At 37.0% G+C, this 20,188-nt stretch overlaps 1 protein-coding gene across 2 annotated transcripts in view; it reads right to left on the bottom strand.

Moving 5' to 3' along the window:
• Positions 1-229: 229 nt before the first annotated feature.
• LOC123536612 (uncharacterized) overlaps positions 230-20,188 on the bottom strand; it is a 34,705-nt gene continuing 14,746 nt past the window's right edge. For both annotated transcript variants that reach the window (XM_045319936.2, XM_053529096.1), the window contains exon 2: positions 230-10,321. In XM_045319936.2, coding sequence (XP_045175871.2) covers positions 3,912-10,304 — 6,393 coding nt within the window. In that variant the 5' untranslated portion in view covers positions 10,305-10,321 and the 3' untranslated portion in view covers positions 230-3,911. The remainder of the gene's footprint in view (positions 10,322-20,188) is intronic.

The following is a 20,188-nucleotide window of genomic DNA, read 5'->3' as shown; positions in this document are numbered from 1 at the left end:
ACGTGACCCAGTTTCGAACTTGACCTAGATATCATCAAGATGAACATTCTGACCAACTTTCATAAAGATCCCATGAAAATGTGACCTCTACAGTGGTCACAAGCAAAAGTTTACGGACGCACGGACGCACGGACTGACGGACGGACGGACGACGAACACCGCGCGATCACAAAAGCTCACCTTGTCACTTTGTGACAGGTGAGCTAAAAACCAATGAATTCAATAACATTTTCTACTATGTTTAATCAATATTCACAAATAAAACTTTGAACATTTTACAAGTAAATATGTATTACACACATTAAAACTTTCTTTCCCTACAAATATTAGAGAAAATAATTATCGCGACTATGTTGGAACAAGAAATATATATGTTTTATGTTCACAAGAGAAACATGGCAGCCTCATTATTAGCAGACATTATGAACCTTTAGTGGAGGTGTTATGAGTCTCGTTCCGCGTACCATTTACATATTTATTTATTTGGGTTTTACGGCGCACCAACACAGTATAGGTTATATGGCGCCAAAAAGGACTACGAATTTTGGTTCCACGTCTCATTTACATCGAAATAAAAACATGAGCTATAGAGGAATACCAAAATTTCATGAAAAAATAACTTAAGTAATTGCTTAGCTAGGTCTGTTATATCAAATTCTTGTTGTTTTTTTTGTCCTTTATGCGTCTTCAATGTTGACTTTTTTCATTTATATCAGATCTGTATAAGATTATTTCATAGACCATAACAAAACAACTCTGAATTTTACAGAAAACGAAGTATAGAAATGAGAAATATACTTAAGCAAATACTTAAGTTCGTTGTATCATGCTTATATAGAAATACCATATTTGTGTCACTGAAATAAGTACTGCAAACAAATACTACTAACTACAGTATAATTTAGCTATAAATACAATGTTATAGAAAAAAATCAACATTTATAACAATACTTTAGGCAAAAACACGATTTTAAAATAACAGACAGACTTAACTAAGTAATTACTTAAGTTCTTTCGTAAATTTGGGACAAGGAATACAACAAACAAGACTTCATACAGAAAGCACTATGTCCTACCTATTATAACAAGAGCTGTCTATAAGACAGCGCGCTCAACTATTCGACAGCGTCTTTGTTGAATAAGGGCCATAACGGCCATAATTTGGCAACACTTCGCAGCTATAAAAATCTCACCGTCCATAACTCAGTTATTTTATTAAAATTCATAACGAACTAGAGCTATCACTGAAGTTGATGAATGTTGGCGCGCACAATACTGCATATGCAGACTCTATGCATATAGGATAACAAAAAAATCCCGTAACACTGCATTTTTTTAACATGGGGATGAAAATAGTTGGTGCGCACAAGATTGTGTCTACACACGGACAGACAGACAGACAACCTAAAACCAGTTTACCCCCTTACAACTTCCTTGTTCGGGTGTACAATTAAAATTTCATTATGGCAATAACATCCTGCATGCAAAACTTCTACCAAATTTTTCTAGTAAAAAAAAAGGGACATAGCTTGAATTAAATTCAACCAAGATTTATCTACTTTGGTTATTTCAGTAGGTCAGATGACTGGCAAGAATTGTGTGAGACTTCAATACTATAATGAGATACGGGTAGGTGCATGCAATGACTTTTACAAGATGAAAAATCTCCATTATTTGTATTAAATCAACCAGTGAGTTGCCCCATGTGGTTCTAGGACGATCTGTGTATGAAAAGAATTGGAACCACTGTCTTACCCTTGCATGATCGTAAGAGGCGACTAATAGGGTCTTAACACTTGGTTTTGCTGTAACTCTGTGATTCCAGCAGGTATGCAAATTTTGATTCCATACCTCATGTTTTTATTTCGATGTAAACGAGATGTGAAACCAAAATGTGTAGTCCAGTTTGGCGCCATATAACCTATACCGTGTCGGTGCACCGTAAAACCCAAATTAATCAAATTAATTAATCAACCAGTGAGTTGTTTAGTTATTTAGTTTAGTTATCTAGTTGTGAGTTGTTTAGTTATTTAGTTTAGTTATCTAGTTTGGTTACATGTATGTTAGTAGTGCGACTACGAAGTCTTGTGTAAAGTTTCATTCAAAGGTGCAATTATTATAAAGGCAAAACTTTAAAAACAAGGCAGTCTGAAAGACAGCTAAATCCCCCACCACTGCTATGGATAGTGAAAGGGTAAACCTTTGAACTTTAGCTGTGACCTTGACCTTGAACTGAAATGGCTGACTCATGAATTCTGCACAACGTCTTGATGAGGTGATCATTTGACCTAAGTTTCATGAAAATCGTTCAAAGGGTTTAGGAGAAACAAAGCTCAAACCTTTGACCTTCCAGTTATGACCTTGACCTTGAGTGGACATGGTTGACTCATGAGTTCTTGATGAGGTGATCATTTGACCCAAGTTTGAAAGGGTTTAGGAGATACAGAGTGGACACCAAATGGAAGGCTCAAACCTTTGACTCTAAGTTGTGACCTTGACCTTCAGCCGGCATGGCAGACACATAGTCCTGCAAATCGTTTTGATGAGGTGATCATTTGACCCAAGTTTTATAAAATTCCTTCAAGGGGTTTAGGATATATAGAGCGGACAAAAAATGGAAGGCTAAAACCTTTGACCTTGAGTTGTGACCTTGACCTTGAGCCGGCATGGCTGACTCATGAGTTCTGCACATCGCCTTGATGAGGTGATCATTTGACTCATGTTTTATAAAAAATTTTCAAGGGGTTTAGGAGATATAGAGCGGACACAAAATGGAAGGCTATAACCTTTGACCTTGAGTTGTGACCTTGACCCGGCATGGCTGACTCATGAGTTCTGCACATCGTCTTGATGACGTGATCATATGACCAAAGTTTCATATGAATCCTTCAAGGGAATTAGGAGATACAGAGCAGACACGAAATGGAAGGCTCAAACCTTTGACCTTCAGTTGTGACCGTGACCTTGAGCCGGCATGGCTGACTCATAAGTTCTGCACATCGCCTTGACGAGGTGATCATTTGACCCACGTTTGATGAAAATCCTTCAAGGGATTTAGGAGATATAGAGCGGACACAATATGGAAGGCTCAAACCTTTCACCCCAAGTTGTGATCTTGACCTTGAGCCAGCATGGCTGACTCATGAGTTCTGCACTTCGTTTTGATGAGGTGATCATTTGACCCAAGTTTCATAAAATTCCTTCAAGGGGTTCAGGTGATATAGAGCGATCACATAATGGAAGGCTCAAACCCTTGACCTTGAGCCGACAAGGCTGACTCATGGGTTCTGCACATCGTCTTGATGAGGTGATCATTTGACCCAAGTTTTATGAAAATCGCTGATGAGTAGAATAGCTCTCGTTTTTCTTCGAATAGTTGGACTGAAGGTTCATAGAGTAAGCTCTTTATTACATATGATTAAAAAATAAAGAGCCATAACTCCAGTAAAACAGCCGAATAAAACTTTAGTTTCGTTAAGGATGTCTCCACAACATAATAAATAATAAGCGTTAAGTAAATAAATTTAGAACAGCAGGTTGTATGTTGATAGGTTATAAATTCTGGCCATTTTTGTGTCTTTTGGTGACTTTTCAAAAAACGTTTGTAGACATAAAATGCATCAGTGTACATGATCTTACTGCCTGATTGTGTGAAATACTGAAATTTTATCAGTAAGCGTATGCTAAATTTCAAGAATATACTATAAATTTTTAAGATATTGGCAAAACTCACAAATGGCGGGTTCGCTCTTTTGCTCAGTATAGAAATACACCCAAATTAATTTCTTGGCCTAGTATTGATTATTAAGAAAACAAAAATTTCGTAGGGGCACACCACCAGTAAGATTTTCAACCAATTATCATATTTTGTACGTTAACTTTTACACTATAACATTAATTCAATCCGCCATTTACGCATGATCAGGATGTTTTCTTTTAATATGTGCTCTCACGTGATGAGGTAATGTGAATTTCATCCCGCATATTGAACATTTTTCCTTCTTCTCTCCATGCACCAGAGAATGCGTTTGTAGATTAACTAAATATATGAACGACTTTTCACAAATGGGGCATTTGTACTTTCGAGTGCCGGCGTGGGAAGCTTTATGTTCTACAAGTGTGCACTTAAACCGAAAACCTTTACCACAAATGTCACAAACAGTTTCTTTTGATTTTTCTTTACCTAAAATATCATTGAAATGTTGATCTATGTGGCAGCGGACACTACCGTTTTCAAGTTTCAAACAAACTGGACACTGGAGGATACGAAGTCCTTTCGTTAAGATTCCCTCTAGCTCAGGTCTGTAATGTTTCCTGGCAGCAAGTTGTTTTCCAAAATGCTTTGAGCGAAGATGCATTTGGACATCCATCACAAATGAAAAGTTCTTTTCGCAATAAACACATGAAAAATTCCTTTCAAAGTCATCCAGAAATTCACCTTGAACAAATGCAAAGCTGCAATGTACTTGTTTCAAATGTTCGGAGTAAAACATGTTTTTGTCAGTTTCCTTATTGCAAACCTGGCATATGACTCCTTTCTCATCTTTGATCTTTCCATGTATAGACCTCCGATGAGCCATTAAGTCTTTCCAATTTGTAAAAACAAGACTGCAAGTACAGCATTTATGTACCTTTCTATGATAATCTACTTTTCTGTGCCTTTCATCTTTGATAGCTTTTGGAGATTTTGCTGTTTTTAGTTGCTTTTCTTCCAAGGAGAACTGATGCTGATGTATTTCTTTACATTCATCACATTTAACAATGGCAACATTTCTGCGACATGCTTTGTCAACAACCATTTCATTTTCTTGTCCATCGTTTAGAGTCAGATATTCATTTTGATGACGTTTAAGTGTCCGTGATCCTGCAAAGTGAAGGCCACATCCGACACATTGCCGCGGCTGGAATTTACTTGAATGATCAGCTAGTACATGGTTTTGCAGACAGTTAGGACCAGAAAATGTTTTTTGACAAACCTTACACGATGTGGTTGCCTTCCTCTTTTTTACTCGTCCAGTATTTGAGGCGATGATATGAACGTGTTCGCATCCCACACACTTGTTATCCAAATCTTCCTTGGTTCTGAAATAACTATCATAGTCAATGTTTTCTAATTTTTCCTGATTTTCTGGTGGAAGTGTTTTACCTTGATCTATTTTGTCTTTTTTTGAACCGTGGTTATTCTTAATGTGTAAAGTTAATTCAGATCTCTTTAAAACTTCTTTTCCACATGGACACCTGAATACATTTTTGGAGGAAGCCAGGATGACCCATGATGGAAAATGTTTATGATAGAAGTGATTCTTTGCGCATCCGATACTTGAAAATCCTAATTCGCATTCGTCACATGATGAATCTGCATTACCTTCTTGCAAGTGTGTGTGGACAGAGTAACATTTGCGACACAGATTTTCATCGACATTTTCTGGCACTTTGTTTGTCCGAGTTTTGCAATGTTCCGCGTGATTATCGCGCAAAACGATACATTCAAATCCCGTGTAGCAGTGACGACAGTAGTGAGCTTCAAGTCCATGTTTATCTTTCAAGTGAGAAATGTGTGCAAATTTTTGACGGGAGGTTTTCTGACATATATTGCATATCAGGTCCGCTTTTTGGTAGTGCAGCATAACTACATGTGTGAAACAACATCTTAATTCCTTAAACTGTTTCAGACATACTAAACAAACAAACTGTTGACCATCAAAAGCAACATCTGAATAACTATCTTTGTTTTGTTCTGAATGGTCTGCAATTTCAGAGCTAGGCCGACTTTCGTCCACATGCATTGTTCGGTCTGTCCGTACATTCTTGAAGATGATCTCATTTTCTGATGATAAAGAAGTAATCAGTTCCTCTTCTCCATTTTGCACTGTACAATTATGCAAGAGTCTACATTTTTGACAAGACAGTTTTTCATTAAAATGTGTCTGTATGAAACTTTTGCCATGCTTGACATGACTACAATACGCACTGTATGTGCTAAATCTTGCGTCACATTTTATACACGTGAACTTGTAAATGCTGTGAAGTTGTTCAAGATGAACGTCTAGTTGATGTAAAGAATAAAAATTCATCATACATTCTGGGCATGTATACACTTCTGAACCTTTTCTGTAATTGTAGAGGACTGTATGCTCCGTTAACACGTGGCTTTTACAGCAAGAATACTGACTGTATTGTGAGTGACACAAGCGGCATATGAAGTTTGCATTTACATAGGCTACTCGGTATTCCATGTCTCTGGATATTTCTTCCTTTGTTTTTGCGGCAACAACATTCACGTCTATTTTCAAATTGTATTCTAATTTAGACTTTTTCAATGCCTTATCTATGACTAATATTTCTCGCAGTTTTTTGATGATGGAAGACTCGAAAGATGTAAGTGATAATTGACCTTCTTTGAGCGATTCGTTCATATGATCAGTATTGTCTTCAGATTCATATGCAAGACAATACTTCAGTCTACGTATATCTGGAACTATGAAAAAATGTCTGTTGTTGCAAGGTTTCAAACATTTCTTGCTCTTCATTCTTCGATTCAAAAAACAGGATTTAACTGCAATATCAATGTTAGCTCGACTAAAATGTGTCACAATCATATGATTTAAACCGCAAACAAACGGTCCAACATGATTATTACATTCCTTACAAAAATGATTGTCATGCCCTATATACAGAACTTCTTCTGGATTCTTGTAACAATAGTACTTTACCAGACCATCTCGTATCATGGCCAGAGACTTTTTATCAATTGAGTTTAACTGTTCTGAAGCACTTTTTCTGTTTCCACAAGTTAATAAAAGATCTCGCATCTTTTTGACTGGCAGGAATACAATCGCATGCCCTTTATTGCATAAACCACATACACCTTTGCTTATCTTTTTATGGAAAAGACTGCATTTGGTCTTTAAAGTGTCTTTCATGTGGGCAATAATAGCATGATTCAAAGCACATGTTAAATGTTTAAACACGAGCTTACATGCTTTACACTGAAGACCATCATCTGGGACAACTTTCGCTGTACTTCCTTGAAGCTTTTCATTTTTCCCCTTTAAAACATTTACTTCTTTGTCATTGGGAAGTGTTCGAACAATGTCTTTGAGGATATCGCCTGAATTGCTTGAAGGTTTATAAACATGAAAAGCTTTACATTTCCCGCATTGAACCCTTTTAGAGTAAAAAAGTGGTTGAGTGTGAAGACGTCTTGGAAATCTTGCTTTGCAAACATTTACATGTTTGTGCAATTTACAATATGTATCAAATCTCAGTTCACACCTAAGACATTTCATTTCATCAAGCTTGTGCACGAAGCTTATGTGTCTGTTTAACTGGCTATTATAGTAACTGCTATATGATCTGCTAGTACAAAATGGACACCAAGTCAAGTCTGTTCTGGTATAAGCAGGATGATGATATAATATTAAATGATTAATGTAACAACTGAGTTCAGTGAAATGTGTGTTACATTTTTCACAGTATTTACAGTTTTTATTCAATACGCTGTCTTCAGCTGCTGCGTTTCCTTCTAGTAAATCTTCCGAAACAAAACCGTTATCAGGGCCTGTTTCGTCATTTCTGATTTCTTCAATGCATCTTACCGGTTTAGTTTCTACCTCGTTATTGATTTTAATACTAAGATGCCCGTCCGATTTATTATCTTCACAAAAAGTGTTTTCTCTAGTATATCTACTTGGTTCTTTCTCATTCAAACTACTACTACGCGTTTCAGCGTCGTGGCATTTATATTTGTTACTTCCATGATCATTTGAAATTGATTGTACCACTGCTTCTTTATCGGCAATGACAGTCTGGCTAATTCCCTTACAAGGTTCATTTTGTTCTTCCGATCCCATGCAATTATTTAACTGACCAGTATTCTCACGTAAACCGGATTCATTTTCGTTTATATTAGGAGACTCTTCAGTAATCCACTTCATAGCTGAAGGTATATCGAGACGTTCGAGAGTCACAGATAGATGTTTAAGTTTATACTGAAATGTATTTGTAACATCTTTGTCAAGTGCATTCAGGTTACTTTCTCGTTTTCTTAACTCTAAATGATTATCCATCTCAACGAACTCTATCCTAGTACGATCTTCTAAGGTACGTTGCTCATCAGAAATATCCACTGCTGAAGGTAACATATTATTCTCAACACAAATAACGTTATCTTCGCATTCTAGATTTAGGTCTGTGTTTTCTTTTTCATTATAAGTGATCAATACACGCGACTGGTTAGGCCTTATCGTATCGTTTTTGTTAGCTGATTTGTTTTCACTGATACATTCTTTAGTGTGACACCTCATAAGTTGCTGATCTATGTTTATACCTAAGTCTTGACTGACTTTCTCAGAAAATGTTTCAATACACCCCTCTAATACTAAATCTTCCATTTTCTCGTCACTCATGAGCTCACTGTTTGAAACGACCTTCTTTTCCGTGTTTGTTGACGAAATATCAACTGATACTACGCAATTTCCTGTTTCTTCGCACTTAATATGTAAGATCGAATTTGACGGATCCGGAACTTCACTGCCGGTGTAATCAATTCCTGCATTATTAATTTTTGAATCATTTCCATTACAGTTAGAGATATTCCTGTTATTTTCTAATGGAGTTACTTTCACTTGATCGGTCACATAATTATTTGTATTTTCAATATTTTTAGAGAATTTTTTAGTACTCTGGTATTGGGGTTCGTCATAAATATCTGCTAGTTTTTCATCTTTTTCATCCAAGCATCCAACTTCACCAGTTTGATTTTTATTCATATTTTCAATGTTTGATTGCCTGCAAGGCAAATCTGATGTAAGAGAATTATTGTCAGATATCTGGTAATTGAATGATACATGTAAATCTTGTTCAAATGGAGTGAATTTGGCTTCATTTTCTTCTTCGTTGGAGTCTTCTATAACACATTCTACGTAAATAGAATCATTTCTTTTCGTATCTACTGTTCGGTAGTTTTCAGAGCAGTTGGTGTTTACCGTTGTAACGGTGATTGGCACAGGAGCAGAAATACTAGCATTGCAACTCTGTTCATCACAAAATTTCCGCTTTCGATTCCCAGACAAGCCCACTAAGGTGTCAATAGGCGTTGTGCACGAAAAACGAATATCTGAATTTTTACTTGTAAGTCTACAATTTGCGTCATAACTTGCACAGAATGGACCACTTGAAACATTAATCTCTACTATGTCTGCATCGTCTTCTTCAGAAACAGTTTCACATTTAAGTTCTCCAATTATGCCTGTACCTGCGCTGTAATGATTTCCAAATAATTTGCATTCAGTTTTATTTATATTTGTAAAGGTATCTGAAGTTTCTTCTGACTCTACCTGCTTATCTACTAAAATGTCTATGCTTTTAGAGGTTTCTTCCTGATCATTCTGATTTCCGCATGAACTATTAAAACCCGCGACTGTGGTTTCATCCGAAGGGCGGCCTACGTTTCCATTAAGAGCATTTATTGATTCAAATTCAATTTCCCGTGATGCTTTTACTGTCTGAAACTGGTTTCTGTTTGACTGTTTTGTAGTTTCGGTGGGAGTGCCTTCGAGCTGAAACTGACTTCCATTTGAAATGATTAATGATTCAGACACAAATCCATTAGACGTGTCTCCTAAAAGATGACAAATTTCTTTTGAACTGTCAAATGATTCAGTTTTCGTTTCGCAGAGAGTGTCTAACTCGACTTGATGGTTTCTGTTTGAAATATTTATTGAGTCGGAAGCAAGTTCATTGGCTTTACCACCTGCCAAGTCAAATAGTTCAGTCTTTATTTCACCCGAAGAGCCGATCTGTGAATCGTTTCTATTTAAATTGTTTGATTTGACAGTGAGTTCATTGAAAGTGTCACCTGATTCAAATACGAATCCTTTGGAAGAGTCAACTGATGTAGCACTAACTTCAACAGAAACGTCTTCTAACTGCCGGTGGTCTATATTTGAACTATTTACTGATTCTATGACTTTACTAGAAGCGTCTTTTGTGCCTTCTAAATGCTGCTGGGTTCCGTTTGAACTTACTGAATTGGTTATGGTTCCATTTTTGGAAGTGTATTCCGTTAGAGATATGTTTTGGTCAGAAGCTTTTACTGTTTTTGCTGGACATTCTTCTAATGGAAATTGATTTTGACATGCTGGCGGATTTAATTTTTTAGCACAGGATTCAAAATGCGTGTGAATAGTTTGCAAGGACGGGAAAAAACCTTGACAGTCCCCACACTTGTAAATATTGATGACGTCAGAGCCATATTTAGACTGATACGCTATAACCCGTCTTTTCTTGCTCGGTGTAGACATGTCTGGCCTCTATTCCTCTGCAACAAGAAAAGGTTCAATAAAAACACAAAATAAAAAGTAAATGCAGTACTGTCTTGCAATACAAAGTCCCCTACTAGAATATGTTATAGCACAAAGTTTGGATTAAAATATACATATATAAAAATCTACAGTTGTTGATTGCATGTAACATACATAAATATAAACAAGAGTGCCAGAATGTCACAATATACGCCTGTCACAGCAAAGTTCTTTACACTAGCGCCTGTTTTTAGCAAATGGAATTTTAACTTGTGGTTGTTTAGTAATTATTGTATCCACAAAAAAAAATCCTTACCAGGTAGAGACTGATCTGATACCTTAAATACACATAGATTTGGAAGTACATCTATGTTGTACCACAGAAAAGTGGACTTGGTTTTTCCCTATAGTCAATAATTAAACAGTTACAATGTAGTAACGACTAAGGGAAGTTAATCTTTAAAAAAAAAAATGTAAGTCTTTTGTAAGTCCACTATAAAAATCCTTACCAGGTAGACATAGGTCAAAGTACACCTCATAAGTGGATGTAACATGCATGTTGTACTACAGGAAAGTGGTTTTGATTTTTCCCTTCGACTAGTAATAAAAAAGTTACAATAAAAGCTATTTAAAGTAACAACAAAGGGAAATTAATTCTAAAGAAGGGACATGCGCATGACACTCCGTCTCATGTTGGTCTACAATTGTGCTAAGTTACATCAAAATCCCTCCATGCATGAAGATGCTCCGGACAAAGTCATTCTTGTATCTGACCTTTGGCCTCTAAGTGTGACCTTTACCTTATACCTAGGGACCTGGTTCTAGCGCATGTCCCGATATAAGTCTATGTTTAATTTGGGACCCCCAGGGCAGGGCCTCTTTTCATCCCAGGGGCATAATTTGAACAATTCTATTTGAACAATTCTGGTAGAGGACCACAAGGCAATGCAACATACCTAATATCAAAAGCCTAAGCCTTGCAGTTTCAGGCTAGAAGATTTTTAAAGTGTTTTCTTATATAAGTCCATGTAAAACTTGAGACTCCTGTGGCAGGGCCTCTTTTCACCCCAGTGTTATTATTTGAATAATTTTGGTAGAGAACCACAAGGCAATGCTACAAACCAAATATCAAAGGCCTAGGTCCTGTGGTTTTAGACAAGGAGATTTTTAAAATGTTTTCCTATACGAGTCTATGTAAAACTTGTGACCCCCGGGACATAATTTGAACAATCTTCACAGAGGATCATTAGATGATGTCACATGCCAAATATGAAGGCTCTATGCCTTGCGGTTTTGGACAAGATTTTTTAATTTTTTCCTTTTGGTTGCCATGGCAACCAGAGGTCTGCATTTAATTCAATTCTTTGAATAATTTTGAAAGGGGACCACCCAACGATCATTCCTGTGAAGTTTGGTGTAATTCTGTCCAGTGGTTTTCAAGAAGAAGATTTTTTTAGAAAATGTTGACAGACGGACGACGCACGACGGACACTGAGCGGTCACAAAAGCTCACTATGAGCCTTTGGCTCAGGTGAGCTAAAACAGATAAGTGTCCATAACATTCTGGTGCCCCCATTTCTTGTGACTGCATGGCCGCAAGTTACTTGTTGACAATAGAACACTTAGTAAATTATCATATAACCTTGGGTTTTGAACTTTTGGGGTACAAGTCATAACGGGGCGGGGAAGATTTACATTCTGACTTAGTTTCATTAACCCTTTACCCAATAGATACTCATTTTAACACATTTATCCATTACCCAATAAATATTCGTTTTAACACACTTAATACACTGATAGTTTAAATGCAAAATACCAATAAAATATATCAGCAATGAAGCCCACAAAAGTATATTTGTGAAGATTAAACTGTTAATAAAAGATCAAATTCGGAAAAACTTGTGGTTATAATTAAAATTTATTGGTAATTTTCAGTTAAAATTCAGGTGACATTTTTTGAAAATCACATTGACTTTATATATAATAAGGGGGCTATTGGTGGATTGAAAAGTACACAGGTGACCCAAAAGCATGTCATTGATAGCAAATTATGTAAAAGTGAAACATTAAATTGGAGTTTAGGTCAGTGTAATAAAAGGTGTGGTTACCATAACAACCATTAAAATCCACAGGTCACTTGTGGAATTTATGCTTATTGGCTTGGACCCCTAAGAAGTGTGTTTATTGGGCACAGCTGTCAAAACAAAGCAAATAAGGTGTTGTTTGCATCATTTTTGACTATATGAACCAATAAAGTTTTATAGAAAGTGTCTCTGATCAATGCTACTTATCAAAACATTATGTAATCAATTAATTTTATGATCTATGACCTATGCAATATGAAGTTTTGTAAGTTTGGTCCAAGTGTAGATTTAATGACTGATTAGATGAGTTTGTTGATTTGGAAAATCACTTTATATAATCCTTTCTAGACTTTCATTTACCTTCAAATAATAAAATTGTGCATTAGTAACTGTAAAAATATTTCTTTTCTGTAGTATCACATGCCGAAAACAGCTAAATTATAATCATTTTCTAAGGTTTTAGGTTTGTAGCTTTCTATTTTGAAAACTATTTATCACAAAAGCATAAAAATATACCACCAGAAAGAAAATTTAATTCTGAAAGTAACTTATATTGGATACTTAATAGTTAAAATAAGTATTCATAGACTAATTTTAATCTGAGTAACAATAAGTATAAATTTTGCATTTTTCTCCAATAACTAGACTTACAAAGTCTGTTGAGATCAAATAATCTGTAATAATATTAATTTCTTCATAATGACACTGCTATTTTCTCAGAAATACATTTTCTCTATAGGCTCATCTCAACTTAGAGACAGAGGTAAGAGGTATTGTAAATATTTTCAGAAAGTGGTATCAGAGAGGATTGCCAGTTGCTTTACATTTAATGACTCTAACGACTGATGCCAGTCTATCCGATAACCTGTAATGCTACAGAGTGTATTGGTTATCAATAACCAATACTGCTGTACCTATATGGGTAAAGGGTAAAGGTATGGTCATTCATGTGACCTCTACAGTGTTAACTAGTTTTTACTTTGATTTGACCTGGTGACCTAGTGTTTGATCCTATATGACCCAGATTCAAACTGGACCTTGAGATCATCAAGATTAACATTCTAACCAGGTTTCACGAAGATATAGTCATAAATGTGGCCGCTACAGTGTTAACAAGTTTTTCCTTTGATTTGACCTGGTGACCTAGTTTTTGAAACCAGATGACCCAATATCGAATTAGTCCAAGATTTTATTGAGGGTAACATTCTGACCAAGATTCATTAAGATCGGGTCAAAATTGTGACTTCTAGGGTATTAACAAGCCTTTCCTTTGATTTGACCTGATGACCTAGTTTTTTAATCCAGAATACCCAATATCAAATCCGTCCAAGATTTTACTGAGGGTAACATTCTGGCCAAGTTTCATTAAGATTGCGCCAAAATTGTGACCTATAGAGTGCTAAAAAGCTTTTCCTCGTCCAAGATTTTATTGAGGGTAACAGTCCGACAAAGTTTCATTAAGACTGGGCCAAAATTGTGACCTCGAGCGTTAACAAGCTTTTCCTTTGATTTGACCTGGTGACCTAGATTTTGATCCCAGATGACCCAATATCGAACTCATCCAAGATTTAATTGACAGTAACATTCTGACCAAGGTTCATTAAGACTGGGCCAAAATGGTGACCTCTAGAGTGTTAACAGTCAAATTGTTGACGACGATGGACGACGGACGGACAACGACGGACGACGGACATAGGACGATCACAACGCTCACCTTTGAGCACTTCGTGCTCAGGTGACCGAAAAACAAGGAAGTAGGTCAAGGTCACAGTCAAGTGACCCCTAATCGCTTTGGGTCATCAGGTAATTATAATTAAACAGTCTAGGAAATATGATCTGCTAATTTTTGAAGTATTTATTCCTAAATAACTCATATAACAAGTGACCCCAGTGCGGGGCCTCTTTTCATCCCGGGGCATTATTTTAACAATCTTGTTAGAGATCCACTAGGCAATGCTACATACCAAATATCAAAGGCCTACGCCTTGAACTTTCAGACAAGAAGATTTTTCCCCGATATAAGTCTATGTTTAATTTGGGACCCCCAGGGCAGGGCCTCTTTTCATCCCAGGGGCATAATTTGAACAATTCTATTTGAACAATTCTGGTAGAGGACCACAAGGCAATGCAACATACCTAATATTAAAAGCCTAAGCCTTGCAGTTTCAGGCTAGAAGATTTTTAAAGTTTTTTCCTATATAAGTCCATGTAAAACTTGAGACTCCTGTGGCAGGGCCTCTTTTCACCCCAGTGTTATAATTTGAGTAATTTTGGTAGAGAACCACAAGGCAATGCTACAAACCAAATATCAAAGGCCTAGGTCCTGTGGTTTTAGACAAGGAGATTTTAAAGTGTTTTCCTATACGAGTCTATGTAAAACTTGTGAACCCCGGGGCATAATTTCAACAATCTTCATAGAGGATCATTAGATGATGTCACATGCCAAATATGAAGGCTCTATGCCTTGCGGTTTGGACAAGATTTTCTAACTTTTTCCTTTTGGTTGCCATGGCAACCAGAGTTCTGCATTTAGTTCAATTCTTTGAACAATTTTGAAAGGGGACCACCCAAGGATCATTCCTGTGAAGTTTGGTGTAATTCTGTCCAGTGGTTTTCAAGAAGAAGATTTTTTTAGAAAATGTTGACAGACGGACGACGCACGACGGACACTGAGCGGTCACAAAAGCTCACTATGAGCCTTTGGCTCAGGTGAGCTAAAAACAGATAAGTGTCCATAACATTCTGGTGCCCCCATTTCTTGTGACTGCATGGCCGCATGTTACTTGTTGACAATAGAACACTTCGTAAATTATCATATAAACTTGGGTTTTGAACTTTTGAGGGTACAAGTCATAACGGGGCGGGGAAGTATGGTATGGATACTACAAACATTAGCAAGAAATACAAGATAAAAAACAAGAGCTGCAACAAGACAGAAGCAACGCTCAACTTTTCAACATCCTTGTCAATTGAATGAATATAAAAGACGAAAAGGGGCACAATTTTGTAGAAATACAAAACAAGAGTCATGAAACCTAAACAATACAGGTCATCACTGTGGACAAGTGTGTGAAGTTTCAATTTACTCCCATCAGCTTACAGCTTATACATGTATACAAAAACTTAACCAAACATTTCTAAGCCAACAAAAGGGGGATAATTTTGTAAAAATGCAAAGCAGCGTTATGGAAACTTTGTTCTGCACGTCAGATCATCACGGTGAACAAGTGTGTGAAGTTTCAATCTATTCCCGTCATTGGGTACTGAGACACCAGCTTGCAAAAAAAAGGTGGTCTTTTGAAGGCATTTCTATTTTAGCTCTAGTGGTCCTTATATTAGGACCAACTGTGCCCATTTGTATGAATTTGGGAGAGGACCTTTTAATGATGCTACAGACCAGGTTTGATGAAGATTCAATCGTTTCATCAGAACTTGAGAAGCCTTTTAAAGGCTTTTCTCTTTTTAGTTTTAGTGGCCCTTAAAAGGGGTCAACTGCCCCAATTGAAGGGATCAAATGCCCCCATTTGAACAAAATTGGGAGAAGACCTTATAATGATCCTACAGACCAAATTTGATGAAGATCATTCTGGCGGTCCATGAGAAGAAGTCGTTTAAAGATATTCCTACTTTTGACTATAGCAGCCCCTTAAAAGGGACCAAGCGCCCCCATTTGAAAACATTTGGGAGATGAACTTATAATGATGATAAAGACTATGTTTGATGAAGATCCTTCATGTGGTTCATGAGAAGAAGTCGTTAAAAGTTATTTCTAATTTTGGCTCTAGCGGCCATTAAAAGGGGCCAAGTGCCCCCATTTGAAAACATTTGGGAGAGGATCTTATAATGACTCTATAGACCAAGTTTGATTAAGATCCTTCCAGTGGTTCACGAGGAGAAGTCCTTTAAAAGTATTTCTAATTTTGGCTCCAGCAGCCATTTAAAAGGGAAAAAGTGCCCTTTTAGTTGAATAAAATTGGGAGAGAACCTTATAATGATACTACAGACCAAGTTGATGAAGATCCTTCTAGCGGTTCATGAGAAGGGCCCAAGTGCCCTTTTAGTAGAATGAAATTTTGAGAGGAACGTTATAATGATGCTACAGACCAAGTTTGATGAAGATCAATCAAGCGATTCGCGAAAAAAAGTCGTTTAAAGATATTTCTAATTTTAGCTCTTGTGGTCCCTAAAAGGGGCCAAGTGCCCTGATTTAAACAAATTTGGAAGAATACCTCATCATAAAACAAGTTTGATGAATATCCATCAAGCAATTCTTGAGAAGGTCTTTGAAGGTTTTCCTTTTTTAGCTCTGGGTGCCCCTAAAATGGGGCAAGGTGAACCATTTGTAAACTAGAAATGTGTCCATGGGACACAGATGCCCCCACTACATGACATTAAAATGACAATTTTTTCCCAGGTCAGGGGCCATAACTCCTACAATACTGAATGAATCCAGACACGAAACCCCAGGTGCACAATTGCACATGCTGACCAACATTTCTGTAAACTTTGGTGACTCTAGGTCAAATACTTTTGGAGCTACGCACAACACAACATTAAAATGACCAATTTTTAACTAAGTCAGGGGCCATAACTTCTACACGACTGAATGAATCCAGACGCGAAACCCCAGGTGCACAACTGCACATGCTGACCAACATTCCTGTAAACTTTGGTGACTCTAGGTCAAATACTTTTGGAGCTATGCGCGACACAACATTAAAATGACAAATCTTTTACTAAGTCAGGGGCCATAACTCCAACAGGACTGGATGAATCTAGACGCGAAACCCCAGGTGCACTACTACACATGTGACCAACATTCCTGTAAAGTTTTGTGACTCTATGTCATGTACTTTTGGAGCTACTAAGGCGCGACACAACACTAAAATGACCAATTTTTACAAAGTCAGGGGCCATAACTTCTACAAGACTGAATGAATCCTGACGCAAAACCCCAGGTGCACAACTACACATGCTGACCAACATTCCTGTAAAGTTTTGTGACTCTACGTCAAATACTTTTGGAGCTAGGCGCGACACAACATTCTAGGACGGACGGACAAGCGCAAATCTATATGCCCCACACCCCTAAAGTGGGGGCATAAAAACATGATAGAGGTCCATGCCAGTATGCTACTGACCACGTTTGGTGTAATTCTGACCTGTAGATTAAGAAAAAGATGTTGGTGCAAGACGCAGAACGACAGATGCCGGACCATCCACCTATACTAAAAAGCGAATTAGGTTTATGGAACCTCTGCAATGTAAGCCAGTTTATCACAGTGTATAAGTGTGTGAAGTTTCAATCAATTCCCGCAGACAGTCAGATACAAGCTTACATTAAAAACTTTAGGCTAAAAAAAAAAATATGTGTGGTTCAGGTAACCCGACCGACCCTATTTTTTCATCGCCGACCCTAACACTTTTTTATAGTTTTTTGTGGTTTATAACCTGGTACGAAAAATACTGAGTACGAAAATATACGAACCAATGCAAGCGTCTTATCGATTACGATTTCAACATGGAAGCGGCTAGTGTTCTCGCCGTGACAGTGGAAAAATGTGTTCACGGCGACCAGAAACGCTTTATGAAGGCAATTCCTCACTCGTCCCTCGTCGGAGATGTATTTATGGAAATTTATAATCAATCAGACAACTCGAAAACTGGCGGTTTCGTGTGTTTTGCAAGCCGGGAATTGCATGACAAAAACACATTCGAGGTACGAACGATTAAATTTGCAACTTTTTTTATGTATAAATGTATTTATAATATGAATTAAGGCACCGCCTAGCATTGGGGATTTATCTTTTATATATCCGCTTAGAAAGAAATATTCAATGCTCAAGAAAGTGAAACTTTGCTCTAAACTGTAGTTTACATTTAGTGTCATCATACCTCTTACAGCGAATATCATACTTTGCAAAATTTACGGAAGCCATGCCGGTGACGTCTTTCAGCATTCTCGCACTAGCTTTTAGAATTTTGTTTTGTTTGTTTGCACTCCACGCAGAAACTTGACCGTCTTTACACTTCCTTGCTGTTTTAAAAGTGTTTTTCAGTTGCATGTACAGTTTTCATTACGAAAAAGAAGTAAAATAATCATGTTAGCGCGGTTTACGAGTTTCTATGACTGATTCGGGGTGCTCGGATGTTCATAAAGACAACCAATCAGCGGATTTTACATAAACCGGAACCGGAAAACATCGAAAAACTTGCCTCAGTATATGCAAACAGCAAAGACGAATATCTATATACGGACGTTACCGTCTCGGGGATTTTCATCCCCTAATATGAATTAAGGCACCGCCTAGCATTGGGGATTTATCTTTTATATATCCGCTTAGAAAGAAATATTCAACGCTCAAGAAAGCGAAACTTTGCTCTAAACTGTAGTTTACATTTAGTGTCATCATACCTCTTACAGCGAATATCATACTTCGCAAAATTTACGGAAGCCATGCCGGTGACGTCATTCAGCGTTCTCGCACTAGCTTTTAGAATTTTGTTTTGTTTGTTTGCACTCCACGCAGAAACTTGACAGTCTTTACACTTCCTTACTGTTTTAAAAGTGTTTTTCAGTTGCATGTACAGTTTTCATTACGAAAAAGAAATAAAATAATCATGTTAGCGAGGTTTACGAGTTTCTATGACTGATTCGGGGTGCTCTGATGTTCATAATGACAACCAGTCAGCGGATTTTACATAAACCGGAACCGGAAAACATCTAAAAAATTGCCTCAGTATATGCAAACAGCAAAGACGAATATCTATATACGGACGTTACCGTCTCGGGGATTTTCATCCCCTATTAAGGACGTATGCTAGAATTTGGTGCAAAAATTTTCCCAATAACAGAATTTCTTCAAACTTTGGATATTGAAGGACAATCATCTTAGAAACAAAAAAATGCAATAAAAATCATAGGTCACCGGATTCGAAAAAAGAGTTATCTGCCCTTGAAAACGTCATGTCACCGGATTCGAAAAAAGAGTTATCTGCCCTTGAAAACGTCATTTTCCCCAAAATGACGTTTTCAAGGGCAGATAACTCTTTTTTCGAATCCGGTGACCTATGATTTTTATTGCATTTTTTTGTTTCTAAGATGATTGTCCTTCAATATCCAAAGTTTAAAGAAATTCTGTTATTGGGAAAATTTTCGCCCATCTCATATACAGGGAATTCTAGCGTACGCCTTTAAAGCACATGGACAGTTTTATTTGATATATTTCAATGTCAGTTTTAACACTCGGATGTGTCTTTGTTCCATTCTGCTTGGATGAGATGGGGAGCCCCTGATTGGATGTGAAATATTCACTGAGTTAGTGGCAATTTTTTTATTTTTAGTATGACAGTAGACCTACTATAAAATTGGTCTGAACTGGATATGGAAAAAAAAAAAAAAAAAAAAAAAAAAAGCCTACCTACCTACCCTATTTTTTTTACCAATGTTACCTGAACCACAGATATTTTTTTTTTAGCCTTACCAAATCGGAACGCCGAGGCTGACGCACGGGCGAGTCCAATAATTCTACATATTCTTCAAATAGTTGAACTTAAAACTGATAGTAAAAAATATCTGGTTGGAGCGGTGGGCGGGAGTAAGGAGAAGTTAAATCCGAAATAAAACCCCAGATGAATACATTAAAATGCTGAATAACATTCCCATAAAATGAAAATCAAACACATCTTAAGAGACGGGAACCACAAGCTTTTAGGCCTTTTAATGCAAACTTTGTTTGTTTCTTTTGGGTTTAACACTGTTTTTTTTCAACAGTATTTAGGTTGTGCAATGGTGGGCAG

Source organism: Mercenaria mercenaria, chromosome 17 (assembly GCF_021730395.1).
Source record: "Mercenaria mercenaria strain notata chromosome 17, MADL_Memer_1, whole genome shotgun sequence".
Taxonomy (NCBI): Eukaryota; Metazoa; Mollusca; class Bivalvia; order Venerida; family Veneridae; genus Mercenaria; species Mercenaria mercenaria.
The sequence above is the reverse complement of the archived record's forward strand: the minus strand, read 5'-3'. Positions and strand labels throughout refer to the sequence as shown.